This window comes from Megascapheus bottae, chromosome 1, assembly GCF_031878675.1.
Source record: "Megascapheus bottae isolate mThoBot1 chromosome 1, mThoBot2.hap1, whole genome shotgun sequence".
In the NCBI taxonomy this organism is placed as follows: Eukaryota; Metazoa; Chordata; class Mammalia; order Rodentia; family Geomyidae; genus Megascapheus; species Megascapheus bottae.
In genome coordinates, this window is record NC_143509.1 from 58,112,805 (window position 1) to 58,133,312 (window position 20,508).

General features: G+C 35.0%; 1 protein-coding gene across 1 annotated transcript in view; it reads left to right on the forward strand.

Moving 5' to 3' along the window:
- The window catches only part of Iqcb1 (IQ motif containing B1), a 38,120-nt gene that overhangs the window by 10,200 nt on the left and 7,412 nt on the right, over nucleotides 1-20,508 (forward strand). The window contains exons 7-12 of the mRNA XM_090345503.1: nucleotides 3,818-3,917; nucleotides 9,623-9,801; nucleotides 11,814-11,923; nucleotides 14,205-14,314; nucleotides 18,001-18,143; nucleotides 19,860-20,008. Of these exons, the coding sequence (XP_090201629.1) occupies nucleotides 3,818-3,917; nucleotides 9,623-9,801; nucleotides 11,814-11,923; nucleotides 14,205-14,314; nucleotides 18,001-18,143; nucleotides 19,860-20,008 (791 nt within the window). The remainder of the gene's footprint in view (nucleotides 1-3,817; nucleotides 3,918-9,622; nucleotides 9,802-11,813; nucleotides 11,924-14,204; nucleotides 14,315-18,000; nucleotides 18,144-19,859; nucleotides 20,009-20,508) is intronic.

Sequence of the window (20,508 nt, forward strand, 5' to 3'; positions counted from 1 at the left end):
CTAGCTACATAAGGTCTTATAGTATGAGACTAAATGAAAGGATCTCTAGGATATGGAAACAAGAGCTTTATCTTGTGTGATTGTTGTTCTTAATGTACTATGTCATTTCTCTTCTCTTGTTTTGCTCTTTGGTTAATCTCATATTGTTACTGTATCTGACTTTGTTACCTGGTATATTGTATATATGTTTATTTGTTTATTTGAAATAGGAAAGGGAAGGGGAGGAAACAAGATGATTGGGAGGGGGTTGGGGAAGGGAAATGGGGACAAATACATGAGAAAGGGTATCAATGTGTGAGGAATAAGGCACTTACTACCTGGCTAATGTAACTGTAACCCCTTTATACATTACTCCGACAATAAAAAAATATAAAAAATTATCTCACGTATGCAACACTATACTTTTTTCAGGTAATAATACCTGAGCTAAATTTTTAATTCTGTATTTTTCATTCAGAACAATGCATGCACAAAAAAGAGTCAAATATGATAATCTTAGGAAAAATAAAATCCTTGGCCTTCAAGCCATTCATTCCATTTCTCATTTTCCAAAGGCAACTGCTTTTTATTATATCTATATCACTGAGTGACATGCCAAAAACTTTATCTCTAAAGCATTATTTATTAATTTTTTATTTTGTAACATTTTTTAATTAGTTTATTTATTTATTTATTTTTTGTTGGTTGGTCATGGGGCTTGAACTCTGGGCCTGGGCATTGTCCCTGAGCTCTACAGCTCCAACCTACCACCCTACCATTTTGTAACATTTTTATACATTTCTAATTTAAAGAAGTACTTAATAAAAACTGTAAAGCTGTAAGGGCTGTGGATTTAATAGAGCTAGTAAAAGAGAACAAATACTTGAATAATTTTAGAAATATACCATATCCCATTTTGGGAAGAACTAAAACAAATATGATAATATTTTTAGATTTAATCTGTAGGTTTAAGCATTCATAAAATAAATACAAAACCCCAGTTAAGTGATTATAAAATTAATCAGCAAGAAAACAAAAGAACACATTGAAAATGGAATTCCAACAACCTTTTTCTTCCAAAGGGAATTGCTTCCTTGAATAAATGGCTGACTATAAGCCTGGGATAATAAGTACACAAATGTGCTGCTGGGCTCATACTTGGAATCCTTCCTTCTCACGAGGCTGAGATCTGGGGATCCTGGCTTGAAGTCAGCCAGGTAGACAAATTTGCAAGATTCCTGTAGCCAGCAAAAAGACAGGAGTGGGGATGTAGCTCAAGTGGTAGAGCCAATCTTTAATGAAAAAGCCAAGCAAGAGTGTAGTGTCTTGAGTTCAAGTCCCAGTACTGGCACCAAAAAGAAAAAAAATATACAAATAAACCTGAAGTGTCTTAAATAGCAGATATAAAGATAAAAATGTATGATTCTGGAAAAGGACTCAAAATTCAATATAAAGCATCTTCTACTAGTCAAATATAGGAAATTTGAACAGTAATAAGATTAATGATAGCAATAGATTAAAGTATGCTAGGTATCAACAGTGTAGTCAGGAAAATTATTTATTTTGATAATTGTTAAATGAAGAAACCCGTGTTTATCCTGTCTTTTCCTGAATATTGATGAGGGAAAGTTTCTTTATGTGAAAATCTTCTACCTAATCAGGGGAAAAGCTCTTAACTTCTTGTTAACTAACTGGCTTAAGAACTGACCAGTCATGGTAGTCAGCATCTCAAAAGAAGATAAGAAGGCATCAAGTGCCTCCTGATGGAGGCACCATCACAGGTGAAATGTATGGCCAGAACCTCAAACTTGAATAATCTGGATGCTATAGTTCCAACTACCAATTTAGAAAAAGTCATATCACACATTTAAGTAACAAAACTAGACTGTGTGAAATTCAGGACAAATGACACAGTTTCTTCAACAGATAAATTGTAAAGGAAATAAAACAGAAAAATAACTAAAATTGAAAAGAAATTTGAAAGGGAGTCATATTGTATGGATCATATTTAAACCTTTATTGATACGTAAAAGTTCACAAAATAACTATAAGAATTTGATGAACTTAAGAGATAATTTTGTGGCCGGGAGTGTGGCCTAGTGGTAGAGTGCTTGCCTACCATGCGTGAAGCCCTGGATTCGATTCCTTAGTATTATATACATAGAAAAAGCCAGAAGTGGTGCTGTGGCTCAAGTGGCAGAGTACTAGCTTTGAGCAAAAAGTGTACAAAGACAGTGCCCACGCCCTGAATTCAAGCCCCAGCACTGGGGGAAAAAAGAAGTTAATTTTGCTGTGTGAAATAATGCTATATTTTATTATTTAGCAGTTTATATTATGGTAACATATATTGAAATTTTTATGGATAACAAATTCAATGTCTTAGATTTGGTCTATAAAGTGGAAGTGGATTTGGGATATATACAAAATAAATTTGATCTGTGAGTTGATCATTGTTAAGACTGACTAAGTAAATCAAAATACGACTGTTTTTATTATTTAAAAATATTTTAAAAAGGAAATAAGTGAAGAGTTTTTGTTTGGAGGAATGTTGAAGTAAGATAGAATTTACTACTTATAGGACTTAATTGAAAAACAGAATAGGGACTATACATGTAAGTTCTATTTAATGTATCAAGACAGTATAAAAATAAAACAGAATGACTTCAATAAATTAATTTTATATCAATTCTTCTAAGAGGAAAAAAAATTCATACATACAACATCTCATGTTAATTAGTTCAGGTTCATTCCAAATTTATTAATAAGCATTTTTAAGTAGACAGAAGTGGAAAATGACCAGATTCCAGTGGTTCACACTTGGAATTCTAGCTACTTAGGAATAGAGATCTGCAGACAATTAACCAGGAAAAGCCTGGAAGTTGTGATGGCCCAATTGATAGAGTATGATCCATCAGCTAAATAGCTCACCCAGCAAAAGAATAAGAACCTAAGTTTAAGCCTCAGTACCAACATGAATAAAAATGAATGAGAGAGGGAAAAAAAGAAAATATACTTATTCTAGTTAGAGAACTCCTTAATTGAAGTATTAAAAATAACACCAGAAAAGTCAATGAAATAGAATTTTTTTTTCAAATTTGTAAAGACATTTGAAAAAAGAGATGTTATGAAATATGGACTGTGTAAATAGAAATAAAGAACAGGAGCTGGTATGGGAAAGATGTTCTAACAGGAGATAAAATGAGGAAAATAGTAAAGACATTTTACAGAAGTGTGAACAGAGTGTACAGAGCCATCTTGCCAGCATACTTGATGTTACTCTTCTGCTTGGTTGGTAGAAAACAGAATAAGAACTAACATTTACTGGGCACATACTCTTCTAGAACATTGTGGCTCTGTAAAAGCTATTAATTTTGGGGTTCACAGTTGACAGAAATTGAGATTTTTAGATATTAAGCAATTTGAATAAACATCCAATAGCAAGTTTTTATAACTGGCTGCTTGAGGCTAGAGAACTATAAAACAAGACAATGTTTTGTTTTGTTTTAAGTTCAAGACACAGGATTGGCAAAAAAATTTAAAAAAACAAAATCTACTCTGCTTATACCTGAAAGTCTAGCTTCTCAAGAAGTTGAAATTTGAAGGATCTTGGCTCAAAGCCAAAGTAGGCAAAAAATTACATGAGACTTTTTCTCCAAAATAACCAGCAAAAAGCAGGTATAGAGTCATGACTCAGAAGCTGGAGCTCTGGTCAAGCAAGCAAACTGTGTAAGTTCAAGGCCCTGAGTCAAATATCAGAACTGCTAAAGAAAGGCTAAAATCTCACTTGTGTTATTATAGACTATTTGCCTTAATTATTCTTTTTTAATTCTTCTTTTAGTGCTGCAAAGTGATCATTTCTTACCCTTAATGCAAACTGACAATGTTCAAATAGGATCTACAGTCATGAGTCTACTACAGAATATACTACAGATTAACAGGTGACTTAGTTTTAGAAAATATCACTGCTTTTTTATTCTGATAAAAATTTACCAATTTTTTTCAGTTCAAATAATCTGCAAGTGACTTGTCTATGGTAATCACTGTTAAGATTGTTTTAGAAAAAGTTAATGTAAAATACTGTAAAAGATGGGAAACTTGTTATCAAATTGGTATGTCAGAAAGAAGATTGTAGACTAAATCTTGGGCCAAGAAAGGAAAAATTACTATGATATCTTTCAAAAAAAACCAACCAACCAACCAAACACTGAATGTCAGGTGCTGATGGCTCATGCCTCTAATCCTAGCTACTCAGGAGACCAAGATCTGAGCATCTCAGTTCAAAAGCCAGCCTGGGAAAGAAGATCCAAGAGAGTTATCATCTCTAATTAAACAACAAAAACAAAAAAGACAGAAGCTTTTGGTTGTGGCTCAGGTTATAAAGCACTAGCTTTGAACAGAAAAGCTCAGGGACAGCACCCAGTTCAAGTCCCAGTCCTGGCGTGTATACACGTACAAATACCCCATACACACAAACACACATATGGAGATTACAATACAAATGAATAAAATGCTGACTCACATATTTATTTAGCAAACAAATTTAGCACTGTGATAAGTGCTAAGAATATAAAAGGGGCAATATAGTATCCTATCATACAGGCTGTAACATTAAGGCAGAATATATTTTAAAATTCATTATTTTACTTTAGTATGATTTATTAACTACTATGTGTTCAGCAAGAACTGCATCATCATATCTACAAATTTGATTCAAATGTCAACCCGTCTTCAGAGAAATAACAGTAGAGAAAAAGAGACGTATGAACATAAGTATATTATGTTGTTTGGATTGCAGTGTTAAAGTTGTACTCAAGTGCTCCAAAGCCAAACTAACTGGAGGAGGATGTTTCCTAAAGAAAATAATACCTAAAAGGAAACTTTTAAGGATGAGAAATGGACCAGGGAAGGAGGAAAAAGCAGCTAGGAAGAGATAACAACATAGACAAAAGCAGAGAGATTAAAAACTTGATGTTGAGAGTGAAAACGAGAAGCATTCATTGTTGTTGAATTGTAAAGTTTAGTATCAGAGGTAGCTAAGAAGTTCTGCAGAGAAGTCATGAAAAATTGATCTGTGGATAAGAATAGGTGACATTGATTAAGATGCATTTTACTTCCAAACTGACATGGAATTGAAATCCCTTACACAACTATCAAAGGATAATAAATAATACTTTAAAAAGCAAAAAAACAAAAAACAAAAAAAAAAAAAAACAGGGTTGGGAATGTGGCCTAGTGGTAAAGTGCTTGCCTGGCATGCACTAAGCCCTGGGTACCACATACACAAAAAAATGCCAGAAATGACACTGTGGCTCAAGTGACAGATCTCTAGCCTTGAGCAAAGAGTGTCCAAGGACAATGCCCAGGCCCTGAGTTCAAGCTCCAGGACTGACAAAACAAAACAAAACTTTAACTAAGTTAAGGAAAGAAAATTTAACATTATGGTTGACAGTGGTGATTACAGATTTTCTAAGTAGGTGAACATGGTCTGTGTTTCAATTTTTATTATTCTGGTAACTATAGAGTCAGAAATAGACTCACACATATATGGAAAAATGATTTTCAAGAGAAGTGTGAAGATCATTCAGTGAGGAGAGGGGAAACTTTAAATTCTAAAAAGCTGGGTGCTGGTGCTTCGTGCCTGTAAGCCTAGCTATTTCTGAGGCTGAGATCTAAGGATATGGTTCAGAACCAGCCTGGGAAAGAAAGTCTTTGAGATTCTTATCTCCAAATGACAGCAAAAAGCTGTCATTTGTAGAACTATGGCTCAAATGATAGAACATTATCCTTGAGCAAAAAAGCTCAGCGACAGCACCTAGGCCCTGAGTTCGAACCCCAACACTGGCACACACGCACCCAAAATATGATGGGAAAAATTGGCTATCAATAATTAATATGCAAAGACCTACATGTAAAACTTGAACTATAAGTCCACTGTGAAGATACTACATCTGTAATCCTAGTATTCAAGATAATGAGACAGGAAAACCACCTTATGCTATATAATAAGTTCCAGGGCAGCATGGACTAAAGAGTGGGATATCTTGTCTCCCCTACCCCTCCTAAAAGCAACCCAAGAATATAAAACCTATAGTACAAAGCTTGAAGGAAAGTAGAAGAAAATCCTTACAATTTTAAATTGAGCAAAACTTCTCTAAACTCTTGGGTATATCACCCAAAATTAAATTTACAAAGTAATAGCAAGTACAGGGTCATAAATTGAATCCTTAGTGCTGACAAATAAAACCTACAACATAAGAAATTTATTAGATTTTAAACTAGACTTTACCAATTGGTTGCCAGTGAGCCATAGTTGTTATCCTAGCTATTCCATAGTGTCAAATTGCAAACCAGCCAAGGCAGAAAAATCCTTAAGCCTCCATCCTTAAAATAAGCAGCAAATCTTAAACTGGATGTGAGGTTCAGCTGGTAGAGTATACAATTAAATAAGCAAGCTGAGCAAGCACAAGGCTCTGACTTTAAACTCTGGTGAGAGAAAGAGAGAATCATTAACCCATTTTGAAAGTATGTTCTTCACTTATTAAATATTTGTGCCTAAGATATGTAAAGAATTCAAAGTATAATAACAATTTGGAAATGGGAAAAAAGATACTTCATTAAAGGAGATATATGAATTACGTGCACATGAAAAAATGTTTGTTTAGCACCATTAATCAATAAGGAAATACTACACATGAACCTATTAAATAACTAAAATATAACCATTAACCCAAGTGTTGCAAATCATGTGAAAAAAGTGGATCTCTTACTCATTATTTGTGGAATGTAAAGTAGTATAATCAGTGGAAAATAGTTTGGCTATTGATTAGCAAGCTAGAAATTTACATGTCATTTGATCTAGCCTTTCTATAGAGATGGGAGCTAAATAAGAAATATAAGTGGATTAGGAAAATAAGTAGGTTGAAAATTGAATACTGTGAATAAACATTACGGTATATTTTGGGGATGAGAGCCAATGAAAAAAAGCCTGAAAACAAATAGTAAAAAATGTAGGAGTAAAGAGTGAGAAACCCAGGGGAACAATGAAATAATAATATATGGGTTTTTTTTTGTGTGTGTGTGTGAGTCTCATGGAGCTTGAACTTGGCCTGGGGGCTGTCCCTGAGCTCTTCAGCTCAAGGCTAACACCCTACCCTTGAGCCAAGCCCCACTTGTGGTTTTCTAGATTTTAATTGGAGGTAAGAGTCTTTGGTCTGGCTGGCTTTGAACCTTAATACTCAGATCTCAGCCTCCTGAGTAGCTAGGATTATATGCATGAGCCACTGTTGCTGGCATATGTGATTTGATATTTGGCAAATTGTATTGAAGTACACTTTTCAAGTGTACCTTAAAGTGAAGCAAGGAAGAAATTAATGGGAGGTGAAGAAGTAAGATAGGGAAGTTTGGATTAGAAGAAAAGTAGAAAGATGATAGTGACCAGGAAATTAGTCCTTAAAAGTATTTCCAGCTGGGGAGAGAAACGGGGAAAGAACATGAGAAAGGGTATCAATGTGTGAGAAGTAATGCACCTATTATCTGGCAAATGTAACTGAACCCTTCTATACATTACAATTTTTTTTAAGTATTTTCAGCTGGCTGGTGGTAATCCTAGCTACTCAGGAGGCTGAGATCTGAGGATCGAGGTTCAAAGCCAGCTCAGGCACTAAAGTCTATGATGAGACTCTTATCTCCAGTTAATCACTAGAAAATGGGACGTGGGGCTGTGGCTCAAGGGTAGTAGGTAGCCTTGGGCTGAAGAGCTCAGGGACAGCACCCAGGCCCAGGTGTAGGCAGTAGCCTTGAGCTGAAGAGCTCAGAGACAGTGCCCAGGCCAGAGTTCAAACCCCATGACTCAAAAAAAAAATATTTCCACTAATGTATTGCATATGGCATAAACTTTTTATGGGTTATAGAGTTAAGAGGCAATCAGACTGCAGTAGCTTTATCTATAAAGACTTTTTTCCTGCGCTTTTTCTTTTCTTTCTTTCTTTCTTTTTTTTCTATGGGTCATGGGGCTTGAACTCTGGCCCTGGGCTCTGGCCCTGAGCTCTTCAGCTCAAGGCTACTGCCCTACCCCTTGAGCCACAGTCCCATTTCCTGTTTTCTAGTGACTAATTGGAGATTCGAGTCTCACTGTCTTTAGTGCCTGGGCTGGCTTTGAACTGCTATCCTCAGGCTACTCAGCCTCTTGAGTAGCTAGGATTACAGGAGGGAGCCACAGGGCCTGGCTTCTTGAGCTTTTTCATTCGAGGTTAGCACTTTACCACTTTGAGCCACAGTACCACTTCCAGTTTTCTAGTGGTTAATTGGAGGTGAGCCTCACAGACTTTCCTGCCCTGGTTAGCTTCGAACTACAATTTTCAGACCTCAGCCTCCTGAGTAGCTAGGATTACAAGCATGAGCCACCAGCAGCGGACTATAGAGGCCTTTTGAAATGAACTGGTATTTGAATGGTGTATTGAAAAATTATGGAAGGAAAAAGGAAAGAATAGGATAGATAAGAGTCAAGATGGATAAAAACAGGTGTTACCAAGATTCTTCTATATTTTGATTGAATAACCTTTCAAGTCTCTCAATATTGACATTTTTCTGTGTAGACTAGAGTCTCTTTTTTCCCCTTAGAATTTTTTTGGCTTCTGCTAAAATATAATTTTCAAAAAACTAAAATGATGATTAAGAGTAATATAAGATTTAACTGATTGAAAATTTTATTTAACTAATTAGTAAGGAAATTTGTAAGATGTTTGTACAGATTCAAAGAATTTGAGAATGACTTATGGAGTTGGATTTGTCAAAGGAATGTAGAAAATAACTTGCTAAAGTATTGTAATGAATTTACACCAGTAAAATTTTTTCTATTAAGAAAAAAGACCACTGTCTTATAAAATCATAGATAGTAGCTGTTAGAATTGCCTTTTCTATTCAACTAAAATCATTTGCAAGAATGGGAAAGTTTGCATTGCTTTGAAACAAGAATTCTTAGCAGTCTGCTATTTCTACTGTGAAACTTAAAATATCTTACTATTAGTAGTCAAACACAGATATGTACCACTATCTCATATTCCTTAGGGGAGTTAGTAATGTCACTCAATTATTTCTCTTAAGTTTTTCTAAGATTTAGATTATTTGTCATAACATCAAGGTGTATGTTAAAAAAATACTAGGGGAAGAGAATAACTTCACAGTCTCAGTGCATCATTTAGCAATTTTCCCTGCATCATAGTTTTGTTCTTATTGTTGCTTTAAAGCTTTGAATAACACTGACATTTAATATATTACAGAGTTTTCTTTAGTATTTAATTTGATAAGTTCTTTTGAGGAGAGACCTTGCCTGCTTTGCATTTTCTGATGAACCAATCATGGCACAGTAAGAATTGACTTAATATGGGGAGATTGTTGTTGTTGTTGTTAGTTTTGTTGGTTTTTTTTTTTATGTTTTATTTTTCAGAGCTGGGGACCAAAGTCAGGGCCTTGTATTTGCTAAGCAAGTGCTCTTCCACTTAGCTAAATCTCCAATCCTTAATGTATGGTTTTAAAAAGTGGTTATCTTCTAAGATCAGGCTATACAGATATCAAACTACTAAATCTTTTGTCAGTTTTTTGTGCTAACTGCATAAATTGATGGCACTTTTTTATTTTCTTATAGTGGTGATTTACTCAAAATAGGAGGAAAAACACTGCATTCCATTTTGGATGAACTTATTTTCAAGCTTTTATCAACTACTAGTACAGTCATAAGAAGTTCTGCCACAAAGCTCCTACTGTTAATGGCTGAGTCCCATCAGGAAATTTTGATTTTACTGCGACTCAGTTCCTGCCACAAAGGTAGGGCATAACTTTTCTTGGGATTCTCAAAAAGAAAAATTTAGCTGATGGTTTATAAAAAGAAAATACCCGGACTAGGAGTTTGGCCTAGTGGTAGAGTGCTTGCCTAGCATGCACGAAGACCTGGGTTCGATTCCTTGGTACCACATACATAGAAAAAAGCTGGAAATGGTGCTGAGGCTCAAGTAGTAGAGCTGTAGCCTTGAGAAAGTCCAAGGACAGTGCTCAGGCCCTGAGCTGAAGCCCCAGGACTGGCAAAAAAACAAACAACAACAACAAAAAACAACCCACAAATTTCTTTATTTTCAAAAGTTAGTAATAGAACTGAGCAGGTAAATACCCTAGTATAGCAGTTACTATTTCCTAATGTAGTCTTTGTATAATCAAGCTATCTTCGTGTTTCAAAAGATAAACACATATATATTGTTGATAGAATTGTATAAATATTTGTTCCCTCTCTGACAAAAATGCTATATATTGGATATGCCATATAATGTGATAAAGTGATAACCAAAGTGATCAGTGGCCTTATGAAGATGAGCTTTAGTTGAAAGAAATAGAACAGCTTGAGAGACTGATAACCCTTTTGATTTTCATATGTTAATAAATTACTCTTTAGTTCCTTCACTGCATTCACATAAAAACAACAAAATCTTCCTTACCTTCAAAATCAAACACATATACATAAAAAGTTAGAAAATTTCATTCTTTTATGATAGCTTTAATAAAAATGAACATTTACTATATGTAATATACTGTTATTTATACATTACATGATTGTGATATTTATTTGCTATAATAGTCATTCAGGCTACTCTTACATTCATTTTATAGACATAAGAATTAGAGACATTTAAAAATTATTTTTAAAATTATTTTCTGAATATTATTGTATATTATTTACAACTATCAAAGTTGTATTAATTTTATCTTGCCAACCAAAGCCATATGTTTTCAATTCTACAGTTTTCTCTTAGTCCTTTACCCTTATTTGATTAGTATATTTTTTTATTAAGGAATTTATTAACATTGATTTTTACATCATATTTCAAATAATGTGTTTAACAAACAAGTATTCAAGGAGGGAATCTCTATATACAATCACTGGCACTTAGATTTTAGAACATAGTTAAAATTAGGCAGAGGGTTTATATGTCATAGATACTTATTAATCTATGTAATAAAACATTATGTCTATAGAGTCATAAATTTTGATGTTGATGTAGTTGTGTATATGTTTCCAATACCATGTCCATAGCATTGGGTATACAAATATTGAGTCCCCGCTCTTGAACTGTTTGAATCTAATAGCCACATATTAAGGATACCAAAGCTCCTCAATAAAATACTAGCTAACAGAATCTAGAAACAAATTTTAAAATTTATACAGTACGATCAAGTAGGCTTCATCCCACAGATGCAAGGGTGGTTTAACATTTGCAAATAGATTAATGTAATACATCATATCAATAGAGCTAAGGATAAGAGTCATATGATAATTTCTCTGAACACAGAGAAGGCATTTGTCAAAATACAACAACCATTCATATTGAAAACACTAGAAAAAAAGAGGAATAAGAAGTACATTCTTTAAAATAATTAAAGCTATATATGATTGGTATCTTAACATATCCAAGTTCTTGAAGGTATTTTAGTTACCTGCTCTTTTAAACTAAAGATCTTGTTTAGACATCTGGTTGTATCCAATTTCACAAGTGAGCTTGTAAGAATTTTCAAGATAGAGAATTCAATTTGCTAGTCTTCAGGAAAAGAGAACAGAAATATCATGTGATACCAGGTGTGTTATGCAGAAGATCTCTCTTCCAGGGCTAGTTAGGTAGTGAAACCCTGTGTCAAAAACAAAAAAAAAAAAAAGAAAGGAAAGAAAACAACACCATGTGATTGTGAATTTTCAGTTTCAGGCCATAGTTTTTAACTTTAAGTTAAAGCTGATGCGCTAGCAAAATTATATTTTATTAGTAATTGTTGTACATTTTGTTACTCTATTTCAGAACTCAGAAATCTGTTAAACAAACAGGAAAATGGGACAGAATTTAGTCAAGAACTTAGACAGCTCATTGGTCTTTTAAGCCCTAAAGTCTATCAGGAAATAGAAGAGCAGGTATTAAAATTTAAGAATAATTAAATTTTAAAAATTTGTGTTATTTGTTGACTGTCTTGAACCTTAAATATGCTTCGGTTTTGTCTCTTAACACTTTAAGCAAAATTTTTTCAAAGAAAGTAAAAATACTTTTAGATTTTTATTTTCCATTTTACCTATTCATACGCACAATATGTTTCCTTTTTATACCTGTTTATAGATAATTCCACATACATTTTTTCACTCTCCCATGAAATCCTCTAATATTTATCTTCTTTTATCTGTATTAAACATTTGTTTTAGAAGTGTGTCTTTGTGTATGTACTGTATGTGTACACATGCACAAGCACCAATACTAGGACTTGAACTCAAGGCCTCCTGTTCTTTCTTTGAAGTTTTGCTCTAGCTGGTTCATAGAACTTGAGCCACACCTGTACTTATGGCTTTTTTTTTTTTTCAGGTTAATTGGGGTATAAAAGTCTCATAGTTTCCACCCCTCTCCCCCTCAAGGCTAGTGTTCTACCACTTGAGCCACAGTGCCACTTCTGGCTTTTTCTGTTTATGTGACACTGAGGAATTGAACTCAGGGCTTCATGCATGGTAGGCAAACACTCTACCAGTAAGCCACATTCCCAGCCAAGTCTCACATTTTTATCTGCCTGACTTGCTTTGAACCAGGATCCTCAGAACTCAGCCTCTTGACTAGCGAGGATTCTAGGCATGAGATTTTAGTGCTTTTTTCATAGTTTTCTATCAAGAAAAAGCCAAACAAAACCTCTGGTCATAGCAAACTGTATTTATGACCACCTGTAGCTACTTTGTTATTTGATATGTAACTATAATGTATTTCATCTCTATAGAAGAAACTTTTCATTAAAAAAAATTTTTTTGAAGTCTGAGGAAACAAGTTATGGTGGTTTATAGCTCATTCCAATAGAATAATTCTGATTTCCAAGTGACTGGTTAAAGTAAGTGTAGAAAGCAGATGTAAAACAAAAGATGTTTTAGATGTAAAAGGAAATTAATATATTATATATGTAAAAATGCTGAATCCAAAGAAGGTAAAGAAAGCTGGGTGCTGGTGGCATACACCTCTAATCCTAGCAACTCAGGTTTGTGGTCAGCTGGGACAGACAAATCCGAGACTCATATCTCCAATTAACTAGGGGAGAAAAAGCCAGATGTGGAAACATATAGTTCAAGTGTTTGAGTGCCAGCCTGGAGCCAAGTAAAACTATAAGGCCATGAGTTCAAACTTCAGTTTAGCACCCCCCCCCCCAAAAAAAAAGATTAAAAGGTAGGGCTAGGAATGTGGCTTAGTGGTAGTATGCTTGCCTAGGGTGCATGAGGCCCTGGGTTTGATTCCTCAGTACCACATAAACAGAGAAGGCCAGAAGTGGGGCTGTGGCTTAAGTGCTAGCCTAGAGGGCTAGCCTTGAGCAAAAGAATGTCAGGGACAGTTCAAGCCCCAAGATTGGGAAAAAAAAAATTAGTCTCTAAAATGAAACAAGTCCAGTTAAGCAAAAGGATGATGGGGATAACCTAGAAAGAAATAAGCAAAATATCTTCTCAAGTCTTAGACTATGTGTAATATATCAGCATCTTACAGAACTAGACAGTTTCGAACAGTGATCCACAAAAGGTCAGTAGTATATTAACAAGTTTATATTGTTAGCTTAAAACTGATTATGAAGCTAGACAGTAGTATTAAGCCCGAGATGGAAGTGAGATTCAACAGAGAGAAGTTGGAGCTAATTAGATTATCTTTAATATGTTCTAGATATTGCCTAGCAGCCTTACTTCCCTCTTTGGGAGATGAGTTGTAGTATTCCTAGACCTTTCCCATCTTTGGGCTTATGGATTTAATGTTGTCTCCTACATATGTTAAATATGTGAAATCAGAAGATCAAAATGGCTCAAGCCTGTAATTCTACCTACTTTATGGAGGCAGAAATTAGGGGATCATGGTTCAATAAGAACCTAGGCCTGAAGAGACTCCCACTGGGCAGTGGTATGTGTCTCATCCCCTATTAATAAAGGAAAGCAAAAACAGGAGGATTGCAGCACAAGTCAGTCAGGCATAAAGCAAGACCTTACCTTGAAAAATAACCACCACAAAAAGGTCTAGAATCCACCTCATGTGGTAGAGTACCGGCCTAGCAAGGGTAAAACCCTGCTTCAGTACTGTCAAGAGAAAAAAAGTAAAAGAAAGGAGGAATTGCTCTATTTGCTTACACTAATATTTTAAGAGGCATACATTTCCTAGAAATGTCTCTAAATGATTTCTGACATGTAATTTCAGAAAGTACATCAAGCAGCTTGTTTGATTCAAGCTTATTGGAAAGGTTTCCAGACTAGAAAGAGATTAAAGAAGCTTCCATCTGCTGTGGTTGCTTTGCAGAGGAGTTTCAGGTAAAAATAAAAAATTTAAAAATTGGTGCTAGAAATGATGATTGGAGAGTCTTACTAGAGTACAGGTAAGTGGAAAAGTAACTTTTTCTTTTCAGTTTCCTAATACTTTACCTTTATTTCTTGTTTTAATTATGCTTAATATGTTTAAATATGCTTAATATGCTAATGAGTGCCAACAAGCCAGTAGCCAAATGTGTTTTCAAAGAAAAAATACATGTTAAAAGACAAGAATCTGAATTGTTCAAATACACAATCATATTTATTTCAGAATTGTTGTGGGAGCCAATTCATATTATTAAACTCTCAAATCCAATAGTTTCCATAAGTGTTCTTATATATAATTATGATTTAAAAACTGAATATATCAAGATTAAATATGTTGGTCCAATTTTCCTAAATATGACATAAATGGGTAAATGACAATTTGTCATTTATCTATTTCAAGTAGAATGCTATACTTGAGATAGCACTCTCTTTAGGATATGACTAACACATCTGTATTTTTAGAGATTACAGAAAGAACAATGATACTTAGCATTTATGCCAAAAAGCTCTCAAAGGTAATTTCCTCATAGAGCCAAGTTTTACTTTTATAAAATGTAACAGAATAGTAGAGAAGTAAGCTTGTTTAAGAAAACTGAAAATATTCTTTTAGTACTGCCTTATTTCTCAGTTTAAAGCATTTAAAAATATGGCTGGAAGTTTGGCCTAGTGGTAGAGTGTTTGCCTAGCATGCACTAAGACTCAGGTTTGATCCCTCGGTACCACATACATAAAAAAAAGCCAGAAGTGGTGCTGTGGCTCAAGTGGTAGAGTTCTAGCCTTGAGAAAGCCCAGGGATACTGCTCAGGCCCTGAGCTCAAGGCCCAGGATTGGCAAAAAAATAAAAAAATAAAAAAATAGCTATGGGGTTTAAAATAACATTTCTGAAAAATCAATGTCCCAGCAGTATGCTTTTAACGATTACTTATTATTTATTATTACTTATTACTTATTATTGCTTTTAATGTTTCTAATACTAATGACCCATTTGAAGTATCAATAATATAATATTAAACATTAAATTCTATAACCAATTAGAAGTTTGAAACAGGTTGATTTATTTTATTTTATTTTTTATTCTTGGGTTAATGTATAGAGGGTTTACAGTTACATTAGCCAGGTAGTAGGTGCATTACTTCTCACACACTGATACCCCTTCTCATGTTTTTGAAACCATTCCCCTCCCCCAACCCCCTCCCAATCATATTGTTTCCTCCCCTCCCCTTTCCTATTTCAAATAAACATATATACAATATACCAGGTAACAAAGTCAGATACAGTAACAATATGAGATTAACCAAAGGGCAAAACAAGAGAAGAGAAATGACATAGTACATTAAGAACAACAATCACACAAGATAAAGCTCTTGTTTCCATATCCTAGAGATCCTTTCATTTAGTCTCATACTATATGACCTTATGTAGCTAGGTTTTGAGCTATTGTGATCCTCTGCTGGGAGAGTCCTAGATGTGAACTAATCATTACAAATGAGGGAAACCATTGAGCCTATGTTCCTTTGGGTCTGGCTTACTTCACTGAAAATGATTTTTTCCAAGTCTTTCCATTCCCTTACAAATGGGGCAATGCCATTCTTTCTGATGGCAGCATAGAATTCTATTGTGTATAAATACCACATCTTCTTGATCCAATCTTCTACTAAGGGACATCTGAGTTGTTTCTATATCTTTGCTATGTTAGATAGTACTGCAGTGAACATTGTGCTAGTGGCTTTAGTATATCCTTGTTTCTGGATATTTGGGTACATGCCAAGGAGTGGAATTGCTGGGTCATAGGGGAGCTTTATTGAAACAGGTTGATTTGTAAAGTAAATTAGGAAGGATACTCTCATTAAAGCCTGTTCTTCTTTATCTTCCATAAGTAGGTAAAGGACAAAATGTCATAATCTTACATTGCTATATGGCCGAAAAATGATAGTTCTTTAGGAGAAGCAAATCAATGTCAGCTATCATTTGGGAAGGGAAAAGCCCTTACCTACTTCATCTGTAACTTTCTGAAAAAATAATAGATATTTAGAGAAATTCATGTAGTCCTACATCTGTAAAGCTCCTCTTTTGGGGACACATGATACACATAGAAACATACATGCATATATATATATATATATATATACACACACATACACATATAACACATACTTGAAGCCTTTTCTGTAATTGATCAGAGAGATAAGAAAAAATGTCTGAACTGATAAACTCATTTTGGCCTAAATGGAAACCAGAGAAAACTACCATTGTAATTTGCAGAAGTTAAGCAATTATAAGAAGAAAATTACATGTAAAATTTTTCCTTCTCTGCTTCTAAGGTTTCTTTTTAAAGTTATCATTTTCATTAAAATGATTAATCTTGTTACAGCATTTTAAAAGAAATCCCTCTCTAACTATAGCACCCATGAAGCCTGTCTGTTAATACCATCAAGCCAGATACTACAGTTGTCAGTTTCATCTAGGAAAAGGATTTAAAAGATAACATACCTTTAGTTATATAGAACAAGCTGGCCTTGAATTTGCTATGTAGCCCAGGCTATTCTCAAACTCCTGATTTTCCTACCTTTGCCTCCTGAATGCTAGGCTTATAGTCAAGCACCATAACATCCTGCTAAGAGAACTTTTTATTTTTGGATGGTGCTGAAAAGAGAACATTATTCTATAGGTTTTCAAATTCATTGTATAGAAAATAATAATATATTCTGCTTTCCATTTCTTCATATGACCTTGGGATTTTTCCTATGAGTATCTTAAAGTATTTTGAATATATTTACTGTAGACTTGGACTTGTAGTATGGTCTTCTTACATGAAGATGTAGGAAGCAACAATAACTTGGTTGGAATGGGTATGGAGAAATTTTCTAAATAAAAGCAGATTATAGGGACCTGGAGGGTAGCCTAGTGGAGGTTGCTTGCCTAGCATTCACGAAGCCCTGGGTTCAATTCTTCAGAACCACATACACAAAGGCGGGAAGGGGTGCTATGGCTCAACTGGTACAGTACTAGCTTTGAGAAAGTTCAAGGAAAGTACCCAAGCCCTGAGTTCAAGCCCCAGGACTGGCAAGAAAACCCCAGATAAAATAGAGATGATAATAAATAAAGTATAATTTTAAAACAGGTCCTCCTAATAAGAAGATAAAATCAAGTGTAATCACACCATGCAGAAAAAAATCATTATTGAAGTTTTAATTTTTCAAATCATTTGTTTTTCTATGTAAGTGATTGCTATTTTTATTTGTTATTTTCACCTGACAGATTACATAACGTCATTCTTTGAAATATTTATTTTTTCATAGATCATAGAATTCTATCAGATAAGTGAACCAGTATTTATCTAATTCTCTAGTACGAGACATAGTTTGTTTTCAACTTGTTACTATTTTCATACTGTTATTACCAATATTCTTGAACATAAATGTATTTTTCAGACATTTTTCTGGATATTTGTTGCTTGTTTCCAGATATTTCTCCTGGGAAGTTGTAAAACAGAAGCATATGACAATATTTTACCATACTTTTTAAAAACTTTTTGTCTACATTTGTTTGAATCCTTATGAAATCAACAATTTCATCATTTTCTTAGGTGAGCATATGATTTATAGAATTGTCTATTAAGGCACTTACTCTTTCCATTACAGAGCTAAACGAACAAAGATGTTATTAAAAGTGAACAGACAGAAGGAAGAAGAAGACCTCAAATTAAGATCACAGCTTCAAAGACAGAGAGCTATGAGAATTTCCCGAGAATTACGACTGAATATGCTTGAAATAGTTCATCCAGGTGAGTAGCAATATAAACTTTACAAGTTTACATTATAGTTAGTATAAAGTTTATATGGTAATGATAAGAGTACCTTTTACCTGACCTACCTGATCTAACACATACTCTTTCTTTCAAATAAATCTTTTCTTCCTCCTCCTCCTCCTCCTCCTCCTCCTCCTCCTCCTCCTCCTCCTCTCCCTCCTCTTCCTCCTCTCCCTCCTCCTCCTCCTTCTCCTCCTCCTCCTTCTCCTCTTCTTCCTCTTCTTGTTCATTTCTTTCTCTTCTTCCTCCTCTTCCTCCTTTTCTTCCTCTTCCTCCTCCTCCTTCTCCTCCTTCTCTTCCTTCTTTCTTCTCCTCCTCCTCCTTCTCCTCCTCCTCCTCCTTCTCCTCCTTCTTCTCCTCTTCTTCTCCTCCTCTTCTCCTCCTCCTTCTTCTCCTCTCCTCCTCCTCCTCCTCCTCCTCTTCCCTCCTCTCCTTCTCCTTCTTCTTCTTTCTCCTTCTTCTCCTCCTTTCTTCTTCTTCCTCCTCCTTCTCCTCCTCCTCTTCTCTTCTTTCTTCTCCTCCTCCTCTTTCTCCTCCTCCTCCTCCTCCTCCAAGGAGGAGCCTAGCTCAGATTTGTCTGCTTGGAACTGTGATCTTCAGGTCCATTATAAGCATGTGCTATTGGCATCTGGCTTAGATAAACCTTATTGAAGCTTTGATGATAGAACCAGTCTGGTGGCTCACGCCTATAATTCTAGCTACTCAGGAGGCTGAGATCTGAGGATCAAGGTTCAAAGCCAGCCTGGGCACTAAAGTCTATGAGACTCTTATCTCCAAATTAATCTCTAGAAAACGGAAGTGGGGCTGTGGCTCAAGGGTAGGAGGTAACCTTGAGCTGAGGAACTCAGGGACAGTGCCCAGGCCCTGCGGTAGAGCTGAAGAGCTCAGGGACAGCGTCCAGACCAGAGTTCAAGCTCCATGACCCGAAAAAGAAAGAAAGAAGGAAGGAAGGAAGGAAGAAAGGAAGGAAAGCAAGCAAGAAAGCTTCAATAATAGAATGTATCATTACTGATATTTTAACTCCTTTCTAAGAGTATCTGTGTATTTTGAAGTTTATATTTATCTGAAAGGAAAGAAAAACTAATGGAGAAATTGCTTATCATCAACTAGCAAGTCTGAATTCGAAGAAAAACTACTTTTTTTATACTCAAGGGATTTAATAAGTTCTTTCTCTAAAGAAACTTCATAGGGAGCCAAACATGGTGACTCACACCTGTTCTCAGCTATTTGGTAGGGAGTGTACACAGAAAAAGGAGAATTATACTCTAGACCAGACTAAAAGTTAATTGGACTCTACATCCCCAAACAGGCTAAGTGTTGTGGTACATGCTTATCATCCAAAGTATTCTGGAGGCAGAAGTATCAGAGTCCAAAACCAGCCTAGAAAAAAGTACAAGACAGTAAGTCATTACCTGAAAACGAACTAACATAAAAGGAAATAGGGGTATGATGCAGCTGATAAATAGTACTGGTTTTAAATCTCAGTATTTAAAAGAAAAAAAGAAAGAAGCAGCAGCAGTAGTAGCAGCTACATCATCTGGGAGATTTCATTTCTAAATCTTAGAACTATTATTAAACAGTAGAATTGGAAAACTTAGGAACCAATATTAAAAAAAGGGCTGCAAAATTACAGTCTGATTTTAGAACTTAAGCATAACAGTAAGCATGTTATAACATATGTCATATTTTCAGGTCAAGTGGAGAAGTTCTATAAGGAACTTGAAGAGAAGTCAGCACTTATTATCCAGAAACACTGGAGAGGATACAGAGAAAGGAAGAATTTTCACCAACAGAGGCCATCTCTTAGAGAGTATAAAGCAGCTGTTACACTTCAAAGAGCAGTGAGTCTGACGTAGGAGAAAAGTTCTAGATAAGGAAACAAAATCTTGTTCAAATTTGGCTTTACTATTTACTTCACATTGTTTTGGCTAACTCATATCTGCTAAATCTCAAAAAGGATTATAATCCTTTTTTAAGGAAACAAAATCTTGTTCAAATTTGGCCTTACTGTTTACTTCACATTGTTTTGGCTAACTCATATCTGCTAAATCTCAAAAAGGATTATAATCCTTTTTTTTTTTTTTTAGGAGTATGGCCTTGTGGTTCAGTGCTTTCCTAGCATGAACTAAGCCCTGGTACCACATACACAGAAAAAGCTGGAAGTAGTGCTGTGGCTCAAGTGGTAGAGTGCTGGCTTTCAGAAAGCTCAAAGACAGTACCCTGGTCCTGAGTTCAAGCCTCAAGACTGGCAAAAAGAAAAAAGGATTGAGTTTCTTTTGAAGTAAGCACAAGCAAAATATGAGCAAGCAGGGCACAGTGGCACATATCCATAATCCTATCT